We start from the raw sequence: 19,749 nt of genomic DNA on the forward strand, positions 1-19,749 counted from the left end.
TTCTTCTAATTAGGGGAGTGTAAAGTACACCCGGCTGTCCCCTGAGGTCCTTTTTAAGAAGTGAAACCTCCTGGGAAGGCAGAAGATTTTTGTACATCCTTCAGCGCATGTTAAGTATATATTAAACTAAAATAATTGAGGCAAAGCCCAAGGTAGCAGAAGTCACCGATTTCCTGTCACCTGATATCTATCAGTGATCCCAGACCCGAACTTGGCCTCTCTCACTCACCCTCACGGTCTTTGAGAAAGTAGCAGTGGAACTCAACTCAGCAGCAAGGATCCAAATCAATCCTTGGAATTGATTGAAGGCATTGGGGATTCAGGTAAGAGTTCAGTTTTCTATGTTTAAATGAGTGATAAATAGGGCATCAGATACTTCTGGAGATTGAGATTCTTGACTTTAATTCTAATCCTTCCTTCGTCAGGTTTTGAAGTGGTGTCATGATCTGAGAAGGGTAATGTTAAGTTTTTCTGCCCTTCTCGTTTCTCCCTGACTTTGTCTCTGTTTGTCTCTCTCCCCCCCCCCCATCAATGCATTTACACATGTGTACATGTGTGTACGAGTGTGTGTGTGTGTGAGTCTATCATGGTAGAAAATCAGCAAATTAGCAAATAAGAAACTTTAAAGTTCAGTTTCTCAAACCCAAGTTCTACCACTTACAAGCCATATTCCCTCAGGCAATTCATTAAATGTCTATGATCATCCAATTTCCTCATCTATGAAAAGAGCTTGGGCCGGGTGGAGGGGGAGGCAGGAGGGAGGACACAATATCTTACCCACTGTATTTTAAGGAATAAAAGAGCAAAAACCTTGAAGTTCTTAGAAGACCCTAGTACCTAATGAGCAAATCATCAGTTGTGCCTATAATTAAAATGACTCCGTTCCTTTTGTTTTAACTGCTTTTGCATCCAGAAGATATTCTGTGAAACGTAAATATCTCTATATACTTACATTTAGCAGAATACCTATATAGTGCTATGGATCAAAGGGTAATTTTTTCTGGAGGGGTATAGGGAAAATTAATCTGAGCATAAATTCTTCCTCAAATCTATCACAGAAATCTGGGTGGCCACCAGAGACAAAAGAAAACTTTAATTTAAGAGTTTAATCCCTAGCACCCCAAATGAAACTCCTGAGCCCCACAAGGAGCAATCCCTAAGTATAGAGCCAGGAGTAAGCTCTGAACACTGACAGGTGTGACAAAAAGGCTGGGGCAGGGGGTGGTGAGTAGGGTAACAGATGAATTTTAACATTCCATAATGGTTTTCCAAAATCAATATAAAATGTCCCTTTCCCTGCTTCCCATGAAAAAGCTTGATCTCACCAACCATCAGGTTGGGACGAAAATCCTCATTTTCTTCTCTGACAGTCTGATCACTGGCAGAGCTGCTCTGAGAAAGCAGTTCAGTTTCATGCTCAGTTTCATGTTTACTAGACACAGAGGACACAAAAATCAAATTCTCTCTGTAGTCTTAGTAAGACACAAGGAGTCCTTGAGAAATTCATACCACATTTCCAAAAGTTACAATAAGGCAGTAGGAAGAAAAGGAATAGTAATAAGTAAAAGATGCGAAGAGCGGAAGCGTTGGAGGGGGGCGGAGGTAACACAGCTAGAATAGACTCAGGTGATGTCCATGTCTAGTGGTGCTACGGACTGAAATCTCCAGGGTAGGAGCATGAGCGTGTCAGTTTCAAGAGGAAATGAGGATACATGGCCAAACTGCAATGAGGTTGGTCCGGTTAGAACTCGGGAGAATTGAACCGTGATGGCCAGAAGGGCCAGGTGGAAGAAGTTTCCTTCAGTAGAGCATGACTGAGCAGCGGAAGAGTTTTGGTTTAGAAGAGCATGACTTAAGCAGTAAAATGGGTAGTTTGAACTAGCAGCCCGTGATGGGTGGCTAGAGCAGAGAAATATTGAAGGCAGAAAAGCAAGATATTTGTGAAGTCCAGGAGATAGAATAAGAAGACTCCAGTTCATGGGAGCTATAATAGAAGGGCAAAAATAGGTCCTTGTGTAAGATAATTTTATGCAGGCAGAAACTGTGAAATTGGCTATAAACCCAACCACTGAGAAGTGAAGGAGCTCTCGTGAAACATGGCTCCAGGGGATAGAGCAATAGCACAACGGTTAGGGCATTTGTCTTGCTCACAGCTGGCCTGGGTTCGATTCCCAGCACCCCATTTGTTCCCCTAAGCACCACCAGAGTAATTCCTGAGCGCAGAACCAGGAGTAACCCCTGTGTATCGCCAAGTGTGACCCAACAGGCAAATAAAACGAACATGGCTCCATTGCTTTCTTTCAGGGCGGGGGGTTATTTGTGGGGGGACCATAACCAGGGATGCTCAGGAGTTACTCCTGGCTCTGTACTCAGGAATTACTTCTGGTGATGCTCAGGGGACCGTATGGAATGCCAGGGACCTAACCTGTGTCGGTCACATGTAAGGCAAATGCTCTCCCTGCTGTACCAGCTTCTATTTTTAAGTCTGAGAGTAGTACTGTCTATAGCACTGTCCTCCCGTTGTTCATCGATTTGCTCAAGCGGGCACCAGTAACGTCTCCACTGTGAGATTTGTTACTGTTTTTGGCATATCGAATACACCACGGGTAGCTTGCCAGGCTCTGCCATGCAGGCGGGATACTCTTGGTAGCTTGCTGGGCGCTCCAGGAGGTACGGAAGAATTGAACCCTGGTTGGCCATGTGCAAGGCAAACACCCTACCTGCTGTGCTATCGCTCCAGTCCCATCATTGACAGTATTGCAAATTATGTGCCTAAATTTGTTTAAAAAAGAAAGTCTACACCCCTATTTTCACATAAACGTCAATTAACATCTCAGTTTTATCTGTTAGTTTTAAATACAAAAAAATCAGGGCCAGAGAGATAGTACAGCAGGTAAAGCACTTGACCTTGCACATAACTGACCTGGGTCTGACCCCAGGCATCCCATATGATCCCTGGAGGACCGCCAACAGTGATTCCTGAATGCAGAACCAGGAATAACTTCTCAGCACTGCAAGGTGTGATCCCAAAACTTCCAAAAAGATAAAAAGATGATAGGTTTTTATTACTGAATGAATGTCATTTTTTTGCATATTGTTTTGTAACTCAGATTAACCACAATTTTTGGAAGTATTATAGCAATCATTTGCAATTTCTGTACTAAGTTTTAAGAAAGCAATCTCCGACTTTTTTTTTTTTTGTTTTGTTTTTTGGATCACACCCGGCGATGCACAGGGGTTACTCCTGGCTCTGCACTCAGGAATTACCCCTGGCGGTGCTCAGGGGACCATATGGGATGCTGGGAATCGAAGCCGGGTCGGCCGCGTTCAAGGCAAATGCCCTACCCGCTGTGCTATTGCTCCAGCCCCGCAATCTCTGACTTTTAAGTAGAAAAGTAGACTGAAGGGGGCCGGAGAGAGAGAAGAGTAGGTAGGGGGCTTGCCTTCTATGCAATGACCCGGGTAGGATCCCCAATATTCCATACAGCCTGAGAGCAGAAAGAGAAATAAAACAGTGTAAGCTAATGCATAAGGCAAGGCCACTGGCACTGTTGCAAGATTCTTAACGGAGCAGTTCCAGTTGAAAGGCTCTGGCAGAAACCAGGTGAGAAACCTAGAGGAGTGGGTGCGTGTTCAGCGGAGAAAGAAAGCCAAAGGCTAAGCCCTGAGTGATCACGGTAGTGAGCATGATGATGGCACTGCTGGCAGTGCTCAGAGACCGTGCAGGGCTGGGGACCAGACCCAGCTCTTCATATACCCAAGGTAGGTGCTCTACTACTGGAACCTATTCCCAGCCAGGAAGGATATTTTTGTGTGTCTGTTTTTGTCTGGGGCCCACAGCTGGGAGTGCTTAGGGCTGACTCCTGGCTCTACACTCAGAGATCACTCCTGAAGGGCTCAGGGGACTATAACAAGTGCCAGGGATTGAGCCTGGTCATCTGCATGCAAGGAAGATGTTCTACCAACTGTACTATCACTACAGCCCCAAGAAAGGATACATTTTTTTTTTTTTGCTTTTTGGGTCACATCTGGCTATGCACAGGGGTCACTCCTGGCTCTGCACTCAGGAATTACTCCTGGCGGTGCTCAGGGGACCCTATGGGATGCTGGGAATCGAACCCAAGTCGGGTCACGCGCAAGGCAAACGCCCTACCCGCTGTGCTATTGCTCCAGCCCCGAAAGGATACATTTTTAAGAAGCTGAGTGAAAAGGAAGAGGACATGGGGGAAACATTGTAAGACTAAAGAAAGGGGTCTGGATTGGAAGACATCAAAAACCCATTTGAAATAAAGAAAAGTGAGCTAACTAAAGTTGTCATTGAGTGTTTAGGGTTTATAAACTTCTCATGCTCTCAAAACAATGCTTTTGAATAGAGGAACCAAAAAAAGTAACCAGTATTGCTAAGACTAGCTCCCTTTTTCGCTCAATCCTAGAGTAAGACAGTTGATGATGAACAGATGTCTTTGAAGGATCAATGTCTTGGTGGAAGGGGTTGGACTCAGGTGCCCACGCAGAGGGAAAGGAAGTAAGAGCATTCTTCCTCAGAGAGAAGCTCACAGAAGACCATCAAAACGAAACCTACTTTGAATGGCAAAGGAGGAAGTAGAGATAATGAAAGCTAGGCACTTTTGCACTCCTCCATAAATGATACAATTATTGAGCTCTCCCCTAATTATTAAAACGCAAACCCATCCAAACTGTGAGCCCATTTTGAATCCATAGACAGGAAGAGAATGGTGTCTTGTACAGAGAAGAAAATATTTGCTGAGGGGGCTGCAATAGAATGGAGCCATGCCTAATAAACAGTGTCCTGATTTCAATAGCGTTTAGTGACTATCCCGCTGTGACATATTTTAACTACTGCACTCAGTAGCTCCTGCCACTGTGCCATTACTCTTTAAGTGCAGTTCCGTGTTCGGCACTGTCTTTGTGAACAATTCATTCAATGATGGAACATAGCTGCAGGAACCCGCAATATCCTTATGAGTACGTGTTCTAGTTTGCTACATTTATCATCAAATATATACTGCAAAGATTAATAAAACACCATACTAACAAATGGAGTAATTGGGACTAGGTGCTAGTTCAGGAGTTAGAACACATACCTTGCATCTGTCCAGCCCCATTTTTGGGTCAATACTTGATCATAATAAGCCCTCTCCCTGTCTCCAGTAGAGCACTGCCAGGTCAGGTCAGAAGCTTCTGAGCACTTTCTTCTGCAGCCCCGGGGGCCCCTGAGCATTATGGAGGTGGATACAATGATCCCCAGCACTGCAAAGCCTGAAACATCACATCTCTGGGACTTAGAATCCAACCATCTGATCTGGCTGACCAAGAGGAACTGGCAGGAATAGCCCCCAGGCTTCTTAATCACTGTTTAGAAGCCTCCTCCCAAAGTGTAGTGTTATGTATGTCCACGTTTTAAACTATTTTACTGCAATATTTGTTGAAAGTTTTGCAGAAATATAATTGTCACCATGATCCATCATTTAAACATGAAATGAAGGTCAATATTTCCCCTCCCAATAATCATTACCACTATACTCATAGTCCCAGCAGAACTATTTATGGGAAAGATTATCTCACCCATGACAAAGTTGATGCCACAAACAGTGGACAAATAAGGAGAAATGAATACAAAAGCACATCAATCATCTCCTTTGTCCAGTTGATGACTTTTTTTTTCTTGAATGGTCTCGAAATGACTTGAGGGGAGTGTGGCGATCCCTGGCTCATCCCATACTGTCCCCGGGGTAACAGACATCTCTGAGCCCCAGTGTCCACATCACAGGTAAGACAACACCATCCTGGCTTAGGATGGAAGATACTGGGAAAGTTGATGCAAGAGACACAATGCCTCTGGACCATGGTGCTCAGTGAGGAGAGAGAATTGTGTGTCCTGGCCTGTGAGACAATACGTATCACCCACCCACATTCTGATTTGGCCAGCACTAAGTACAGACCTTTAAGTTACACACATATCCCAGGCAAGGACTAACATGACCTCGTTTCTCAGATTCATAGAGTAGTTTCTGACCTTCTGAGGAGCTCTACGAAGTCTGCCAGAAGCAATCTGTAGACTTCTTAGTGGATTGTATAACTATGTGTCTTAGTTATTAATGGTCTTAATAGGTCAGTTTGTGCATCAAAGTAGATAGCACAGCGGGTAGGGCGTTTGCCTTGCGCTCGGCCTACCCGGGTTCAATTCCCAGCATCCCATATGGTCCCCTGAGCACCGCCAGGGGTAATTCCTGAGTGCAGAGCCAGGATTAACCCCTATGCATTGCCAGGTGTGACCCAAAAAGCAAAAAAAAAAAAAAGTAGAGCTCCAAAATCACATGACATCTTAGCATTCCTTGGAGTAAGACCAAGGTCAGAGCACCAAAAGTCTCCAGTCTCCTCTCTCTCTTCATCCATGAGCCAGACGTTCAGTTTTCAATTAATTGATAGTGATCCATCTCCAAATAGCGCATCAAGAGGTAGGAGAAGAGAGTGTTTCCCAAGAAAAAGGCTCAAAGCTTAGCCCCCAGGAGGAAAAGGAAAAGGCAGACCGGTATGCAGATCCCTCATTGGCTAGATTCCAGTCCTCATCTTAGTGTCCCAATAGTTATGTGATTTTGAACAAGTTGATTCATTTTTCTCTGCCCTTGTCACCTTTTCCACAAACAATGGGCAATGACTCATCAGTCATCCCTTGTGTGAGACTCAAATAAAATACCAGAAGTAAAATCTTTTTGTAGCTAAAAGGAGTGTACATAGGTGAGGCCTAAACACTTCTAGGCACCTGGTCTACAATACAGACACCCAACTCTCAGTAGTTGCAGTAAGATAAGCAAGCTGGTCAGTCTTTGAATCCAAGACCCCTTACATGATTTATAGCTGATAAAGAAGGGACCCAAGCTGCATCCACAAAGAAAAATTTCCCAGGCCCAGGGAAGACCCAGCAGGATCAAAGCAATTAGTAAACATAAAAATGGATTCCAATACAGATGCAAGAGGTTATCCTGTTTGTTCTTTTACCTATTTTCAGCATTCAGTTCTTATCCAGAGTGATTATTTCCAACTATTTTTGTCATATTTTGTCTATTCCAACTGCCTTCCTTCCATCACTTGAGGCACACTTCCAATCATGAACCAATCCTCCTGCCCTTGGGTATTAGTCTCATATTATGGATTTTTTAAAAAGTATATATCCCACAGAAGGGCTGGAGAAATGGCACAGCATGTAGGGCATTTGCCTTGCACACCGCCAACCTGGGTTCAATTTCTCCACCCCTCTCGGAGAGCCCGGCAAGCTACCGAGAGTATCCCGCCCACACGGCAGAGCCTGGCAAGCTCCCCATGATGTATTCGATATGCCAAAAACAGTAACAAGTCTTACAATGGAGACGTTATTGGTGCCCGCTCGAGCAAATCGATGAGCAACGGGACAACAGTGATGACAGTGATACAGTGATCTCACAGAAGAGTCTCCTTCTGACTTACTTCACTCAGCTTGAACAGCTTTGTAACTTTCTATCTCATGGGGATTCAATTTTTTAAAAACTAGATTCCAAAAGGAAACACAAAATAAGGAATATTGAACCAGCCCTTAAACTCGATAGCTAGAAATGGTGTTGGCAATCATCACCCAGCTTCAGACATGATCATGAATTTTTTAGCAAAAAGGAATAAAGAACCGTTGTGACTTCTGCCTTGCACATTTGACATCCTCATATATGTTACCTTACTTTTCACAACATGTCTGTGAAAGAGCCACTGGTCTCATATCTTAGATAAAATAATAAATTAATCTTTATAAATATAACAGCACTAAGATCAAGAATAACAACTGAGGGGCCAGGGAGATAGTACAGCAGGTAAGGCAGCATGCTTTGCATGAGGCCATGCCAGGATGGATTTCCAGGGCCCTATTATAGTTCCCTGAGCACACTGGATATGTGTTCCTAGCCTTTCCTCCCCCCAAAAGACTAACAGCAAAGTAGTTCATCATTCTTCAAACAAGGAGACTTAGTATTTATTTATCCAGCGATAATGATTAAACTACTAAGTTAGTGCATAATTTTAGACACTGAAAAGGGGGAAACAAGATCTCAGCTTTGATGGAATCTATACTTTTGTGGGAAAAGACAGACAATAGACAAGCAAATGATTAGGATAATTATATTGATAAGCAACATGTAGTGAGAGAGAAAAGAGAAAAAAGGGAGAAGAGAGAGGAGAAATAAGGGAGACAGAGAGAGAGAGAGGGAGAGGGATTGAATAATTGTAAATGGGGGAGTCCAGAGAAGGCTTTTCTGGGGACCTGGTATTTGAGCTACATTTGGATGAAGACATCAGTCATGCACAGACCACCCAACTATCAGAAAATGATACAAGATACAAGAAAATGACACAAAATGATAATTATTGCACTGCACTGTTGTCCCATTGTTCATCTATTTGCTCGAGTGGGCACCAGTAACATCTCCACTGTGAGACTTGTTGTTACTGGTTTTGGCATATTGAATACACCACAGGTAGTTTACCAGGCTCTGCTGTGTGGGCGGGATACTCTCAGTAGCTTGCCGGGCTCTCTGAAAGGGATGGAGAAATCAAACTGGGGTCAGCCGCATGCAAGGCAAAGGCCCTACCCGCTGTGCTATTGTCTGCCCTAATTATTATTAATTTTGTTTTAAGCCAAAGAATTTGAGGTTCAGGGAATTCTAAGAACTTGCCCGAAATATTAGTAAATTTAAAAAAATATGATTTAAATCTAAGCAACTGGATTTAGGAGGTTACTGTGCAACATATAATCTTAGAGATTATATGCTTCTCCTTGAAGCAATTCACCCAAGGTAGTGAAGTTAGAGGCAGAAAGAAGACTAGGATTAGCCCCTCCAGAGACAGATTTCACCACAATCTGCCATGTCTCTGGCCCCGTACAATGGAGAAAAGCAAGTAAGGGGAGGAAGAAGGAGAAGATAATGCAAAATAATTTCTCCGTAGTAAAACAAAAGAAAAGTACCGAGAGGTGAAAGACAGATAGATTGTGCATACATCTGTGTATATGTTTCCTACAAAGGTAAAGGATGCTTCAAACATGGCGGGCAGAACCCCTCGCAGGGACCCACGAGGCTTTAAGTCCTTGCCCAAGTTGTCCACTCCAGATGGAGTATGAGAACCCAGCAGTAGATATTCAGTCAGAGGCAAAGACAGTAGAGAGAGGCCATGTCTAATCTCAATGACAGAGACAATAGAAAGGAAAGTATTACAGGAACATACATGATAACCTTTCATTATCTGTGTTGCAAACCACTATGCCCAAAATGAAAGAGAGAGAGACACACAGAGAGAGAGAGGAGAAGGAAAAGAAGAAGGAAAGTGCCTGCCATAGAGGAAGAGTGGGGGAGGGACTGGGAACACTGGTGGTGGGAAACGTGCACTGGTGAAGAGATGGGTGTTGGAGCATTATGTGACTGAAACCCAATATGAACAAATATGAGCAACCTTGTACCTGTGCATCTGCTATTCAGTTTAAAAAATAAATAAATAATTTTTGTGGAAAAAAATGTATTTCAGAAATCTGACACAAAATAGACCATTGCCTGAGATCCCATTCTCTCTCTTCTCTCTCTCTCTCTCTCTCTCTCTCTCTCTCTCTCTCTCTCTCTCTCTCTCTCTCTCTCCTTCCTCTCTCTCTCTCACCCTCATGTAATTTTTTTAGCAGTTTTGAGAAAACAATGACAACACCCAGAAGTTCTAAGAGTGGAACTTTCCCGACAGAACCTCCGAAAGGCCCTATGGCCATGCATCCCTTTCAAGGAAGCATTCCCAAGAAGACGTCTCCAATGAAGGACCCCACAGAGAAGTTCTTCATGAGGGAATCCAAGGCTCTGGGAGTAAGTCAGTTTTCCTTTATACGATATTATAAGGGTTGTTTAAACCACAGATAATACAGGTTAGGGCTAGAAATCAACTCAAGGGAATAGGGATTTGATATGACCTAAGCTGCCCTTTATGTCTGCTGGGGTGGAAGAAATGAAGGATGTGACAAAAAGTCACCAAAACTCTATACCTCTCCAGGGTGATGGACAATTTAAAAGTATGCTTAAGGACGGGACAAGGGTCATATATTAAGCAGATGTTGGTCAAGTTAAAGGGTATGTTAAAAAAAAATTGTGGTAACCATGTAGCTTATGTAGAAATAGCTTATGTAGAAAGATAATGAAAACATTTCTATAAGTTTTCTAAATCACTGTGGGATCTATTCATGTAACCATAAACTAGAAAATGCGTGTGTATTTGTGTATGTGTACGTGCACATGGGAAGGGGGAAGGAATCGATGGGGAAATGCTCGAGATAAAACAAGATGAGATAAATGGGGGAGAAGGCAAAAGTTGAACTCTTAACAAAATCTTGGTCATTTGTCATATGCATCTGGAACTTTTATTGAATCCTTTAAATTGCTGGGGGAAAAAGTCATCAGGGTGGTTTTGCGTCCCCTTTTGATTTTTAGGCTGCTTAGTTAAGGGGTCTCTTATTCCAGTTTGTTCCCAGCATCCCAGATATTACTGCTTTGGAAACTGACTTTTGAAAAATGGTGGGGGAAATGGGTGAAAACAAGACAAAAATCTTGACCCCCTCCACCTCTTCCTTTGATTTCACACAGTCCAAGTCAGGGCCTGACCTTTGGTTTCCGATGACTTGGTGATTTTATTTTCTTTTTAAATTTTTTTATTAGAGAATCACTGTGATGTACAGTTACAAACTTGTGAACTTTTGTGTTTGCATTTCACTCATACAGTGATTGTCAACCCATCCCTCCACTAGTGCCCATTCTCCTCCGCCAGTGCTCTCAGTATCCCCTCACCACGCCCACCCCATCCCGCGCCATCCCACCCTGCCTCTGCGGCTGTATGTTCTCATTGCAGCACTGTTTACAATAGACTTGGTGATTTTAGTTCACCCCTCAGTGACCTCACTCTCTCCTCCAGGCTGTGCAGATTATGAACGGACTCTTTCACTCTGCCCTCGGTGGCCTCCTGATGGTCCACTCCAATGTTTATGCACCCATCTGTATAACTCTGTGGTACCCTTTCTGGGGAGGGATTATGGTGAGTAAAAACATAACTACCTGACAAGTGGTGCCGGAAAAATAATGTTTTTAAAGATTCACAGGATTATGCAGATTAGTTCTGCCTGGAAAAAGGATTTAGATAGGAACTAAGTTATCAGTTTGAAGTAATGAGGCAGAAAGAGAGGGTTGACTAATTTGAGCCTGGATCCCATAGGAGTTAAGAATGACCAGGCCTCAAGAACTGATTTTATGTGAATTCAGAGGAAGATGCCTTTCATGAATCTACACAAGGAAGGAAGATGGTTTAAGATTGGACATGTCCAAAGTCAATTTTTGTGAAAAGGGGGCATAGTCTCTCGAACATGGTGTGTCCTTTTAGCCTGGCATCTCAGAAAGCAAGAGGGAGAGGAGTGCCCCACTTCACCACCTATACCATCTTCCCAACAATTCTGTTATTACCCATGCCTGCTAAAATTAGGCTGGTTCTAGATATATCTGCTTCTGCACATCAACAAAGCAGCACTTATGGCTGATTTTGTGTGTGTGTGTATATACACACAAGTATATACATATATCACAAGTATATGTGTATATATACTTGTATATATGTGTATATATGTGTGTATATATAATTTCTCAATGGTAACGCAAAAGAAAAGCATCAAGAGGTGAAAGACAGATTATGCATACATTTGTGCACATGTTTTCTACAAAGGTAAAACAAGATTATACATATATTATTTGTGTGGATAGATAGAGACAGATAAGATAGATAGATAGATAGATAGATAGATAGATAGATAGATAGATAGATAGATAGATAGATAGGTATCTTCCAAATTGTAATCCTGCATGTACAGAGTACTGACATTAATTTCACTCTTATATTCATAGTTGCTTTGCTACAGAAGGGTATAGGACTAAAATTTATTTTCAGAACATAAAGATAAATTGAAACAGTAGATTTTTCCATTTCCTAGTTTAAAATATTAAAAAGGAAAACGAGAGATAATCCCCATGACTTCCTATAACAGCCAATACTTTAATGAAGAACCTAGGACATTCAACTCAAGTGTCTCCTTCCACATCAATTCACAGTTCTAAACTAACAGCAATGTCATTTAAGTCATTATGAACTGAAAATAGCAATTTTATTCCACAATTAAAATAAAAAGGAAAGGAAAATGAAAATGATCTTTCCATTTATACTGTAATCATTGACATGGAAATATGAATTCTGGCTCTCTGGTCTTATTATATTTTTTCCAAATGATTAAATCAATGTGGGTTGAATTGGAAAATAGATGAATCCAATAAGGATGACTAGAGTGTATTGAAAGCGGCCATAATATGGATATCCATTTTACAACCATTTCTCAATGTTAAAACTGATCTTCTCTTGCATGTTGAAAGTAGATAATGGACCAAACATGATGACCTTTCAGTGTTTGTGTTGCAAGCTATAATGTCTAAAAGTAGAGAGAATATGGGGAATATTGTCTGCTATAGAGACAGGGCGAGGGTGGGAAAGGGGGGGCTATACCCGTGATATTGGTGGTGGGGAATATGACTGGTGGAGGGATGGATGTTTGATCATTGTGAGACTGTAACCCAAACATGAAAGCTTGTAACTATCTCACGGTGATTCAATAAAATTTTAAAAATTAAAAAAAAGACTGATCTTCTCTGCCACCTCTCTCAATTGTTTCACTCCCTTCCCACCATCTTCTTTTTTTCTTACAGTATATCATCTCTGGATCACTGTTGGCAGCAGCAAAGACAAACTCCAGGGGATGTCTGGCAAGTAATCATATGTTCCCTTTTCACACACATTTTAGCATTGTCTACTTTCTCTGTTGGAAAAAAGGATTCTTTACAGCCCCTTGTTATCCAGCAGCAGTGAGCTGTCTTTCAATCATCAAAAGTAGAATACCTTCCTTCATGTTGGCTTGATTGTATTCATGAAACTCTTGTAAATGACATCTACCTGAAATCTGTCTATGGAAAGAGAATTTAAGGTAGATTTTAGAAATAAAGGATGCTTATGATCTTACGGATGGTCATGTAGCTCAAGACTAACATGTCTCTTTCAAAGCCAAGTCATTCATCTCAGATCACCTTTTAGGAAAACTGACTAATCAACATTTTAGTGGTGTAAGTAATTTTCAACCTCCACCTATAATCTCAAACAAGTCAGTTTTATGTACCTCTAAGTTTTTAACTATAAAAATGAAATATGCCCTTGATACCATATAAAATGGTCATGAGGATGAAGCAGAGTGACTGTGAAAAGCTATTGAATTTTTCTACTTTGTATGATTCTAAGCGACACATTTACATCCAGAAGAGCTCTCTATTCTGAAGGGGTAAAAAACTTATCAGCCAAGGTCTTCCCCTGACTTTTTTGTTTGTACTATCACTAATTTGAGACATTTCCAAAGCGATTGCTTGAAAGAATTGATTGAGATGATCACCTCCCTAGAGATGGCCCCAAAAAAAGTTTTGGGGAGAAAAAATGATTATAAAAATTGTTTTATTTTACAAATACAGGTAGTTATACCTATTTTTCATATGTAGATTACACAGCCAGAAATAAAGCATATGTTTTCAAGTAAGCATCAGTAATTTCATACCTTTATGGTACTTGTAAGATATATTTTCCTCTTTTGAGTTTCTATCATTTCTGCAAGGTAGAACATGAATCTTGATACTCTTTTTCTTATATCACTCAAAAACGCCAACTCTGGTTGTATCTTGAAAGACAATTGGTTGGTCATCACAACCAATGACAATGGAAGGTAGATGGTTACAGTAGAGGGTAGGTGGTGGGGTATTGGCTTCTGTTGTCAACTTCCACTTGGTAATACAAGACCAAAGAGGTGTGTTCTTTCCCTGCCCATACCTACTGTACCATCATGATTCATTGGCTTCCCCTCTCCTTTCCCTCAATCTCCCCACATAGATATAATCTAAGTACTACTTATCTGTAGAATAACATTGGTTTGTCCTTTCTGCCTTGCCACAGGGAGCTTAGGTTTATTGGGTTACCCCCATCACAGTGCTCCCATTCTTCTGTGTTTATTTGTAATCTCTTTCTTCGTGCTCTGCTCCCCCAACAGGTCAATCACATTTATCTCCTAATCAGACTCCATTAACTTGGAAATATGCTTTTCTCTTCTCCTTAAGTCCTTTGCATAGTTAATTTAGAACAATGTCCTTTTTGTATAGACACAGGAAGACAGTTAATGCTATGCTTTTGCAACTTGGGAGTTAATTGACTCCAAATAATAACTCCTGGACATCTGTTCTCTCAACTTAAGCTTCAGTTGCCCTTACTTCCTAGCACTCCAAAATCAGGGGCCTGTGAAGAGGGACTGGATGGACCCAGGGCAAGCTGTGAGCTACCCTGGCATCGAAATGGGCCAGGCCAAAGCGCCATAATACTTAACTAAGTTAAGAGCATGGTCATGGACAAATTCTGTCATGATCCAAACAGTAACAACTGGATTAGGACCCTGCAAGGGTTAGGAAAGATTAATCCGGCCTGAGCATTGTAGTCTGAGATCTATAGTGAGATGTCCCCAGGAGAACCACCCTACAAGCTTAATGTATCTCTTACTGTGTCCATACAAAATAACTAATATTAAAAAGTAGAATTAAAATGTTAATTAAAATGTTAATTAAGTTATTGGAGTAAGGAAAGGAGAAAACCCCCTAAGTGGTATTTTGCCCTTGAGCCTGATCAGGGATCAGGAAGGGCTTTGATATGTTGATTGTGCTACACCAATGCTGGGAAGTTGGAGAGAGACTAGAGAGAGAGACCAAGGCAGGGAGTGGGAGCTCAAAGAGATGAGCCTGGAGAGATAGGAGGAGCCCAGAATGAGGGGCAGTGTGAGACTAGAATGGGGAACTTAGTGATAATGTGTGGGGTCCCCACTGCGGGCATCATCCTGTCCCGCAGGGAGCACCTTTCGTGGGGCTAAGGAGGGGACGCAACCGAACGAAGAGACGCAGAGCCAGAAGGAGGAGGAGAGAAAGAGAGTTTATTCACAGCAGTTACAATACTTATACCTCTTGGTGGGAGGGGGCGGTATGCATGCTTGGACCCCCATAGGAACAATAGTAAAATGCAGATCAGGCATGGGCGTTGGGCAGATCAGTCATGGGCATTGGCTAGTGAGAGAGGAATGGCGAACTGATAAGATCAGTAAGGTCAGCAGTGGTGACCTTGTTACAGGAATCCCAAGTAAGCCTCCGCTTGACTAGAGGATAAGAGCCGGGCTTGTAAAATGGCTCCCTACAAGAATGGAACAGGCATGCAGGGAGAATGAAATAAATGCCAACTGATCAACAACCAGTCTGGCTCTTGTTTTCACCTTCGTCTACCCATGGCATTGGCTGTCCGGGGTGGGGAAGTGGCCTGAGACCACCGAATGTAGGCGGCAAGAGAGAGCTAAGGGATTTCCTAGTCCATTGGTGATTACACACTTATCTTCATTGGTTCAACAAATTTTTACTGATTGCCTACTAGGATGATCAAGTCAGTGAAAGGAAAAGTAAGGGTACAAAATGAAAAAAAATAGTTCTTGATAAATTAAATGGTGATAGAATCAAATGAGTAGGGAGTAATAGAATGGAACAGAACTGAGAGATTAGGATTTCAGTTAAGATGGCAAAGAGACTAAAAGAACTAATAAGACTTATAAGAACTAATAAGAACTGATAAGAACTAATAAGACTTAGCTAAAGTGTCCTTGTGAGTCAGGGGAGTTGGATCTGGAGTAACTTTGTGTCTTATGTCTTTGCAAGTAGAAATCAAGCCAAATGAATTTTTCTCCTCCATTTCAGGTCAAGGGGAAAACTGTAATGAATTCATTGAGTCTCTTTGCTGCAATTTCTGGAATAATTCTGTTGATCATGGACATATTTAATATTACAATTTCCCATTTTTTTAAAATGGAGAGTCTGAATCTTATTAAAGCTCCTGTACCACTTGTCAATATACACAAATGCGAACCAATTAACCCCTCTGAGAAAAATGCTATATCAACCCAATACTGTCACAGCATACACTCTGTATTCTTGGTAAGTACAAAATGGGATTTCTTTTCAGGAATAAACTATGACATTATATTATAAAATTGACTCTGGATCCAGACTACATGCTATTTACTGTAGTTGGTCAAAAATTTAACTTTGCCTCAATTTATTAAACTCTTAATGGGGAAGGTAATAATATATTATCTTGAAAGTCTGTTCATAAATTCAATAATGAATTTATATTTGAAGATCATTTATTTAGAGTATATAGGATGCAGAAAGTTTCAGCCACTTAAGCAAAATAATCCCCTTCCTTAATATTAATTAAACATATTACTGTTACTGGTATTTATATTTATCATTATTATTGAAATAAACATACCTATGTTGTTACTGACAAATTTTGCCTCAATGAGTCTTTAATGTGGAGCTTAAGCAGGGAAAATTGCATTTCCCAAATATGGAGATATATCTTTGCTATAAAACCAAACAACCTAACAACCTAAGGTGAATACAATTCATTGGAGACTTCATAATTCTCTTATGTAAAATTAATTTTTCATCAGTTATCACTTCCTTATTCTCTATCAGCAATCAATACCAACTATCTAGTTAGAGTTATAAAACCAGTAATAGTGAAATAGTGAAGAATAAAGAAAATACTCATTAAAAAAATAGTAATAGTACTAATAGTTGCTACACCCTTGCTCATCAATCACTCTTGGTGTTATTCAGGGGATCATATATGTTATTTAGTACCTGTAAATAACTATTTTAGTTATTAACCTCCCCAGCCCTAGATTTTTTCATTTACTTTTAATAATTTACTTTTAGTCAATGATTAATATACTGAGCATCAACTTTATATTCTTGAAGACTTAATACCTTTTTTCTTTTCTTTTGATTCTGGGGCCACACCCAGTGATGTTCTGGGATCAAATCCTAGTTCTTAACACACACACAAAATTACTCTTAGTGACACTCACAGAACCACATTGGGTGTAGGGGATCCAACCTGGGTTGACTGTGTGCAAGGCAATTGCCCTACATTCTTTACTATATTATCCAGTCTGGATTCACCACATTTTAACCCTCATCTTTCTGTCATTTTTCAGAGTATTTTTGCAGTGATGTTGATCTTTGCCTTCCTCCAGAAACTGGTGACAGCTGGTGTCGTTGAGAATGAGTGGAAAAGTCAGTGCTCCAGACCCAAAACTGTAAGTCAGAGCCACTCCTTCCACAGCCTCGCTCTGGGGAAAATCATGTATACAATGGGAAGCATTACATTCTTTTAGGAAGAATGTAATCTGATGATACTTGGAGACTGGGAGTTCCATGATAAATGGTCTTGACATTTCTGGAAGGGCTACCAAAATTGAGGGGGATATTTTAAATGTGAAATTAGTCTGAAGATTAAACAGAGGACACCATTTTATGAGATGTGTGTGTGTGTGGTAGTAGTAGAAATGGTGTTATTGATGGTGGCGGCAGTGGTGAAAACCAAGGAGTCAATGGCAGTTCTGGTGTTTGCCAAGCTCCCAACAACAGAAAAACTGTACCTGATGCAAAAGTCAAATGATTCACCTATGCCATCCTTAAACTCTTTTTCATCCCGCATCTTACTAACCTTAAGTCATTTTTTACTTCAGTAATCTATTACTGATTTCATGATTTTGCATTTATTGAGTAAAAGTCAGATGTTTTTACAGACTCATGAAAATTACTAGACCTTTTGCCTGGTTGCTCGGTATCCCCTCTTTTCCGATGCATTTCATCAAATCCTTTTTCCAAAACAACATATTCAAATAGACTCTACCATTTGGAGACAGGAATATCTAAGTGATAATTTTATTAACAATAGCTTCCAGTGTAAAAGAGATAATTTAAAAGCACCATTGCTTTCATGGCTGTGCTATGAAAAACATAAAATTAAAGGGATTAAATTACTTCCTGTAGGTTACTTCCAAGGAAGGCAAGTCAAAAACTAGAATCCAAATTCTGTCACTAATGGAGAGCTTTTTTGCAGTCATGTGTGATTCCCTTGGGCAAAGTCACAAATGTCTGCTAGTTTTGAAGGGGAATTTTGATGTTTGAAAAGTATTTGAGCACCTGGGAAATCAATCTTGGTATCTGGGACAAATAGAATATGGTGTGAAGAGTTTAAAAATAGGAGGAATTTGACAAGTACTTGTAGATAATGTTGAGAAATGTGTTGATGGTATAGTCAAGAAAAGTCTCCTTGATTCTGTATTGCAGAATGTAGTTCTCCTATCAGCTGGAGGAAGAAAAGAAGAGCAAATAGAAAAACCAGAAGTGATTGAGATGACACAAATACCTTCCCAACCCCCAAATGAAGAAGGCGTTGAAATTATTCCAGTCCAAGAAGAAGAAGAAATAGAAGTAAACTTTCCAGAACCTCCCCAAGATCAGGAGTCCTCACCAATAGAAAGCGACCCCTTAAATTAATTTTTCTGTTTTCTCTTTTTTTCAGCATTAGTACTCATATTCACCCCAGTATCTTGGGGGGGGACCCTATTTGTGTCCTTCACATCGCTCAGGACTTTGCAAGGAATAGTCACAGCTCTGACTCATGCATTCTCACCATCAGAGAATATTCTCCTTGAGACAGAGTAGGCTGTCATTTCTCTGTTTGCAGCAGTTTCCTTATCTTCAGAAGTGCAGAATTAGTGCTTATGAATGAAATTTCTCACTCAATTTTTTCCTTGGATAAACATTCTTAGAAGGAGTCATGGTAATGATGGTGGTGATAGACGTGAAGGTACCCAGAGTGACAGGCGCAGCTAGCAGCCATCAGCAACTCCACTACCTAAATGGGTATTGAGAGAGATACATATGAGTCATAAATCAAAATTTAGGCCTTGGAAGAAATAAAAAAAAATGTAGGCAGTCACATTTGGAAACATACAACCTTACAGTTGTATATTATATTCTATAATGTACTATAAACATTCTCAAAAACTGCATGCTTGAATCTAACATAATGGATTGCAATGCTTTCTTTTTTCCTAGCTAGCCTATTTCAATTCATTTTCATCTGCTGCGTGCTGAGTGTTCTCAGTTTCTTGTAGGTAAAGAGAAAATATAATCTCCATTCCCTGGGATAGTTCTACTTTTGTTAAGGTCAAGAGTGGAAGATATTTGCTATGATTAGAAAACAGAAAGCATGCTATTTCTGTCTGTGTAAAAAAGCCAATAAATGATTCAAAATGAATAAAATCTTCTTGTATTCTTGTCTACAAAGAACGATTCCAACATGAATATTTTCCCAATCTTCTTTCCCATATAGTATCAGATGCTAGGAGGTCTGTGGGTCTGAATGGTGAGATATCAAGGAACTGATAATTAATTTCAGAAATTTTTACACAAATATTATGAAGAAAATTTTCATGGAATAGATCATAACACATTACCTACTCGAACTTCAAGAATGCAAAAACATATAGCAGGCACTTTGTAGCATTAATATTTTCCTTATTGGTACATAATTTTGATCATCATCATCATCATCACCATCATCCGGTTGATCATTGAATTTCTTGAGTGGTCTCAGTAATGTCTCCATTCATTCTAGCCCTGAGATTTTAGGAGCCTCTCTTTACTCGTCCTTTCCAAGGATGCCACTTTGGAG

The 19,749-nt window shown here is 40.7% G+C and overlaps 1 protein-coding gene across 1 annotated transcript; it reads left to right on the forward strand.

Moving 5' to 3' along the window:
- The first annotated feature begins 260 nt into the window (after positions 1 to 260).
- LOC101556583 (B-lymphocyte antigen CD20) lies at positions 261 to 19,206 on the forward strand. Its single transcript, XM_055143257.1, has 7 exons — positions 261 to 323; positions 9,710 to 9,881; positions 10,978 to 11,097; positions 12,804 to 12,860; positions 15,909 to 16,145; positions 17,216 to 17,317; positions 18,357 to 19,206. Exons 2-7 carry the CDS (start codon positions 9,723 to 9,725, stop codon positions 18,564 to 18,566), a joined length of 885 nt encoding a protein of 294 aa, XP_054999232.1. The 5' UTR covers positions 261 to 323; positions 9,710 to 9,722; the 3' UTR covers positions 18,567 to 19,206.
- Positions 19,207 to 19,749: the final 543 nt, after the last annotated feature.

The sequence above is a fragment of the Sorex araneus genome, chromosome 6, assembly GCF_027595985.1.
Source record: "Sorex araneus isolate mSorAra2 chromosome 6, mSorAra2.pri, whole genome shotgun sequence".
In the NCBI taxonomy this organism is placed as follows: domain Eukaryota; kingdom Metazoa; phylum Chordata; class Mammalia; order Eulipotyphla; family Soricidae; genus Sorex; species Sorex araneus.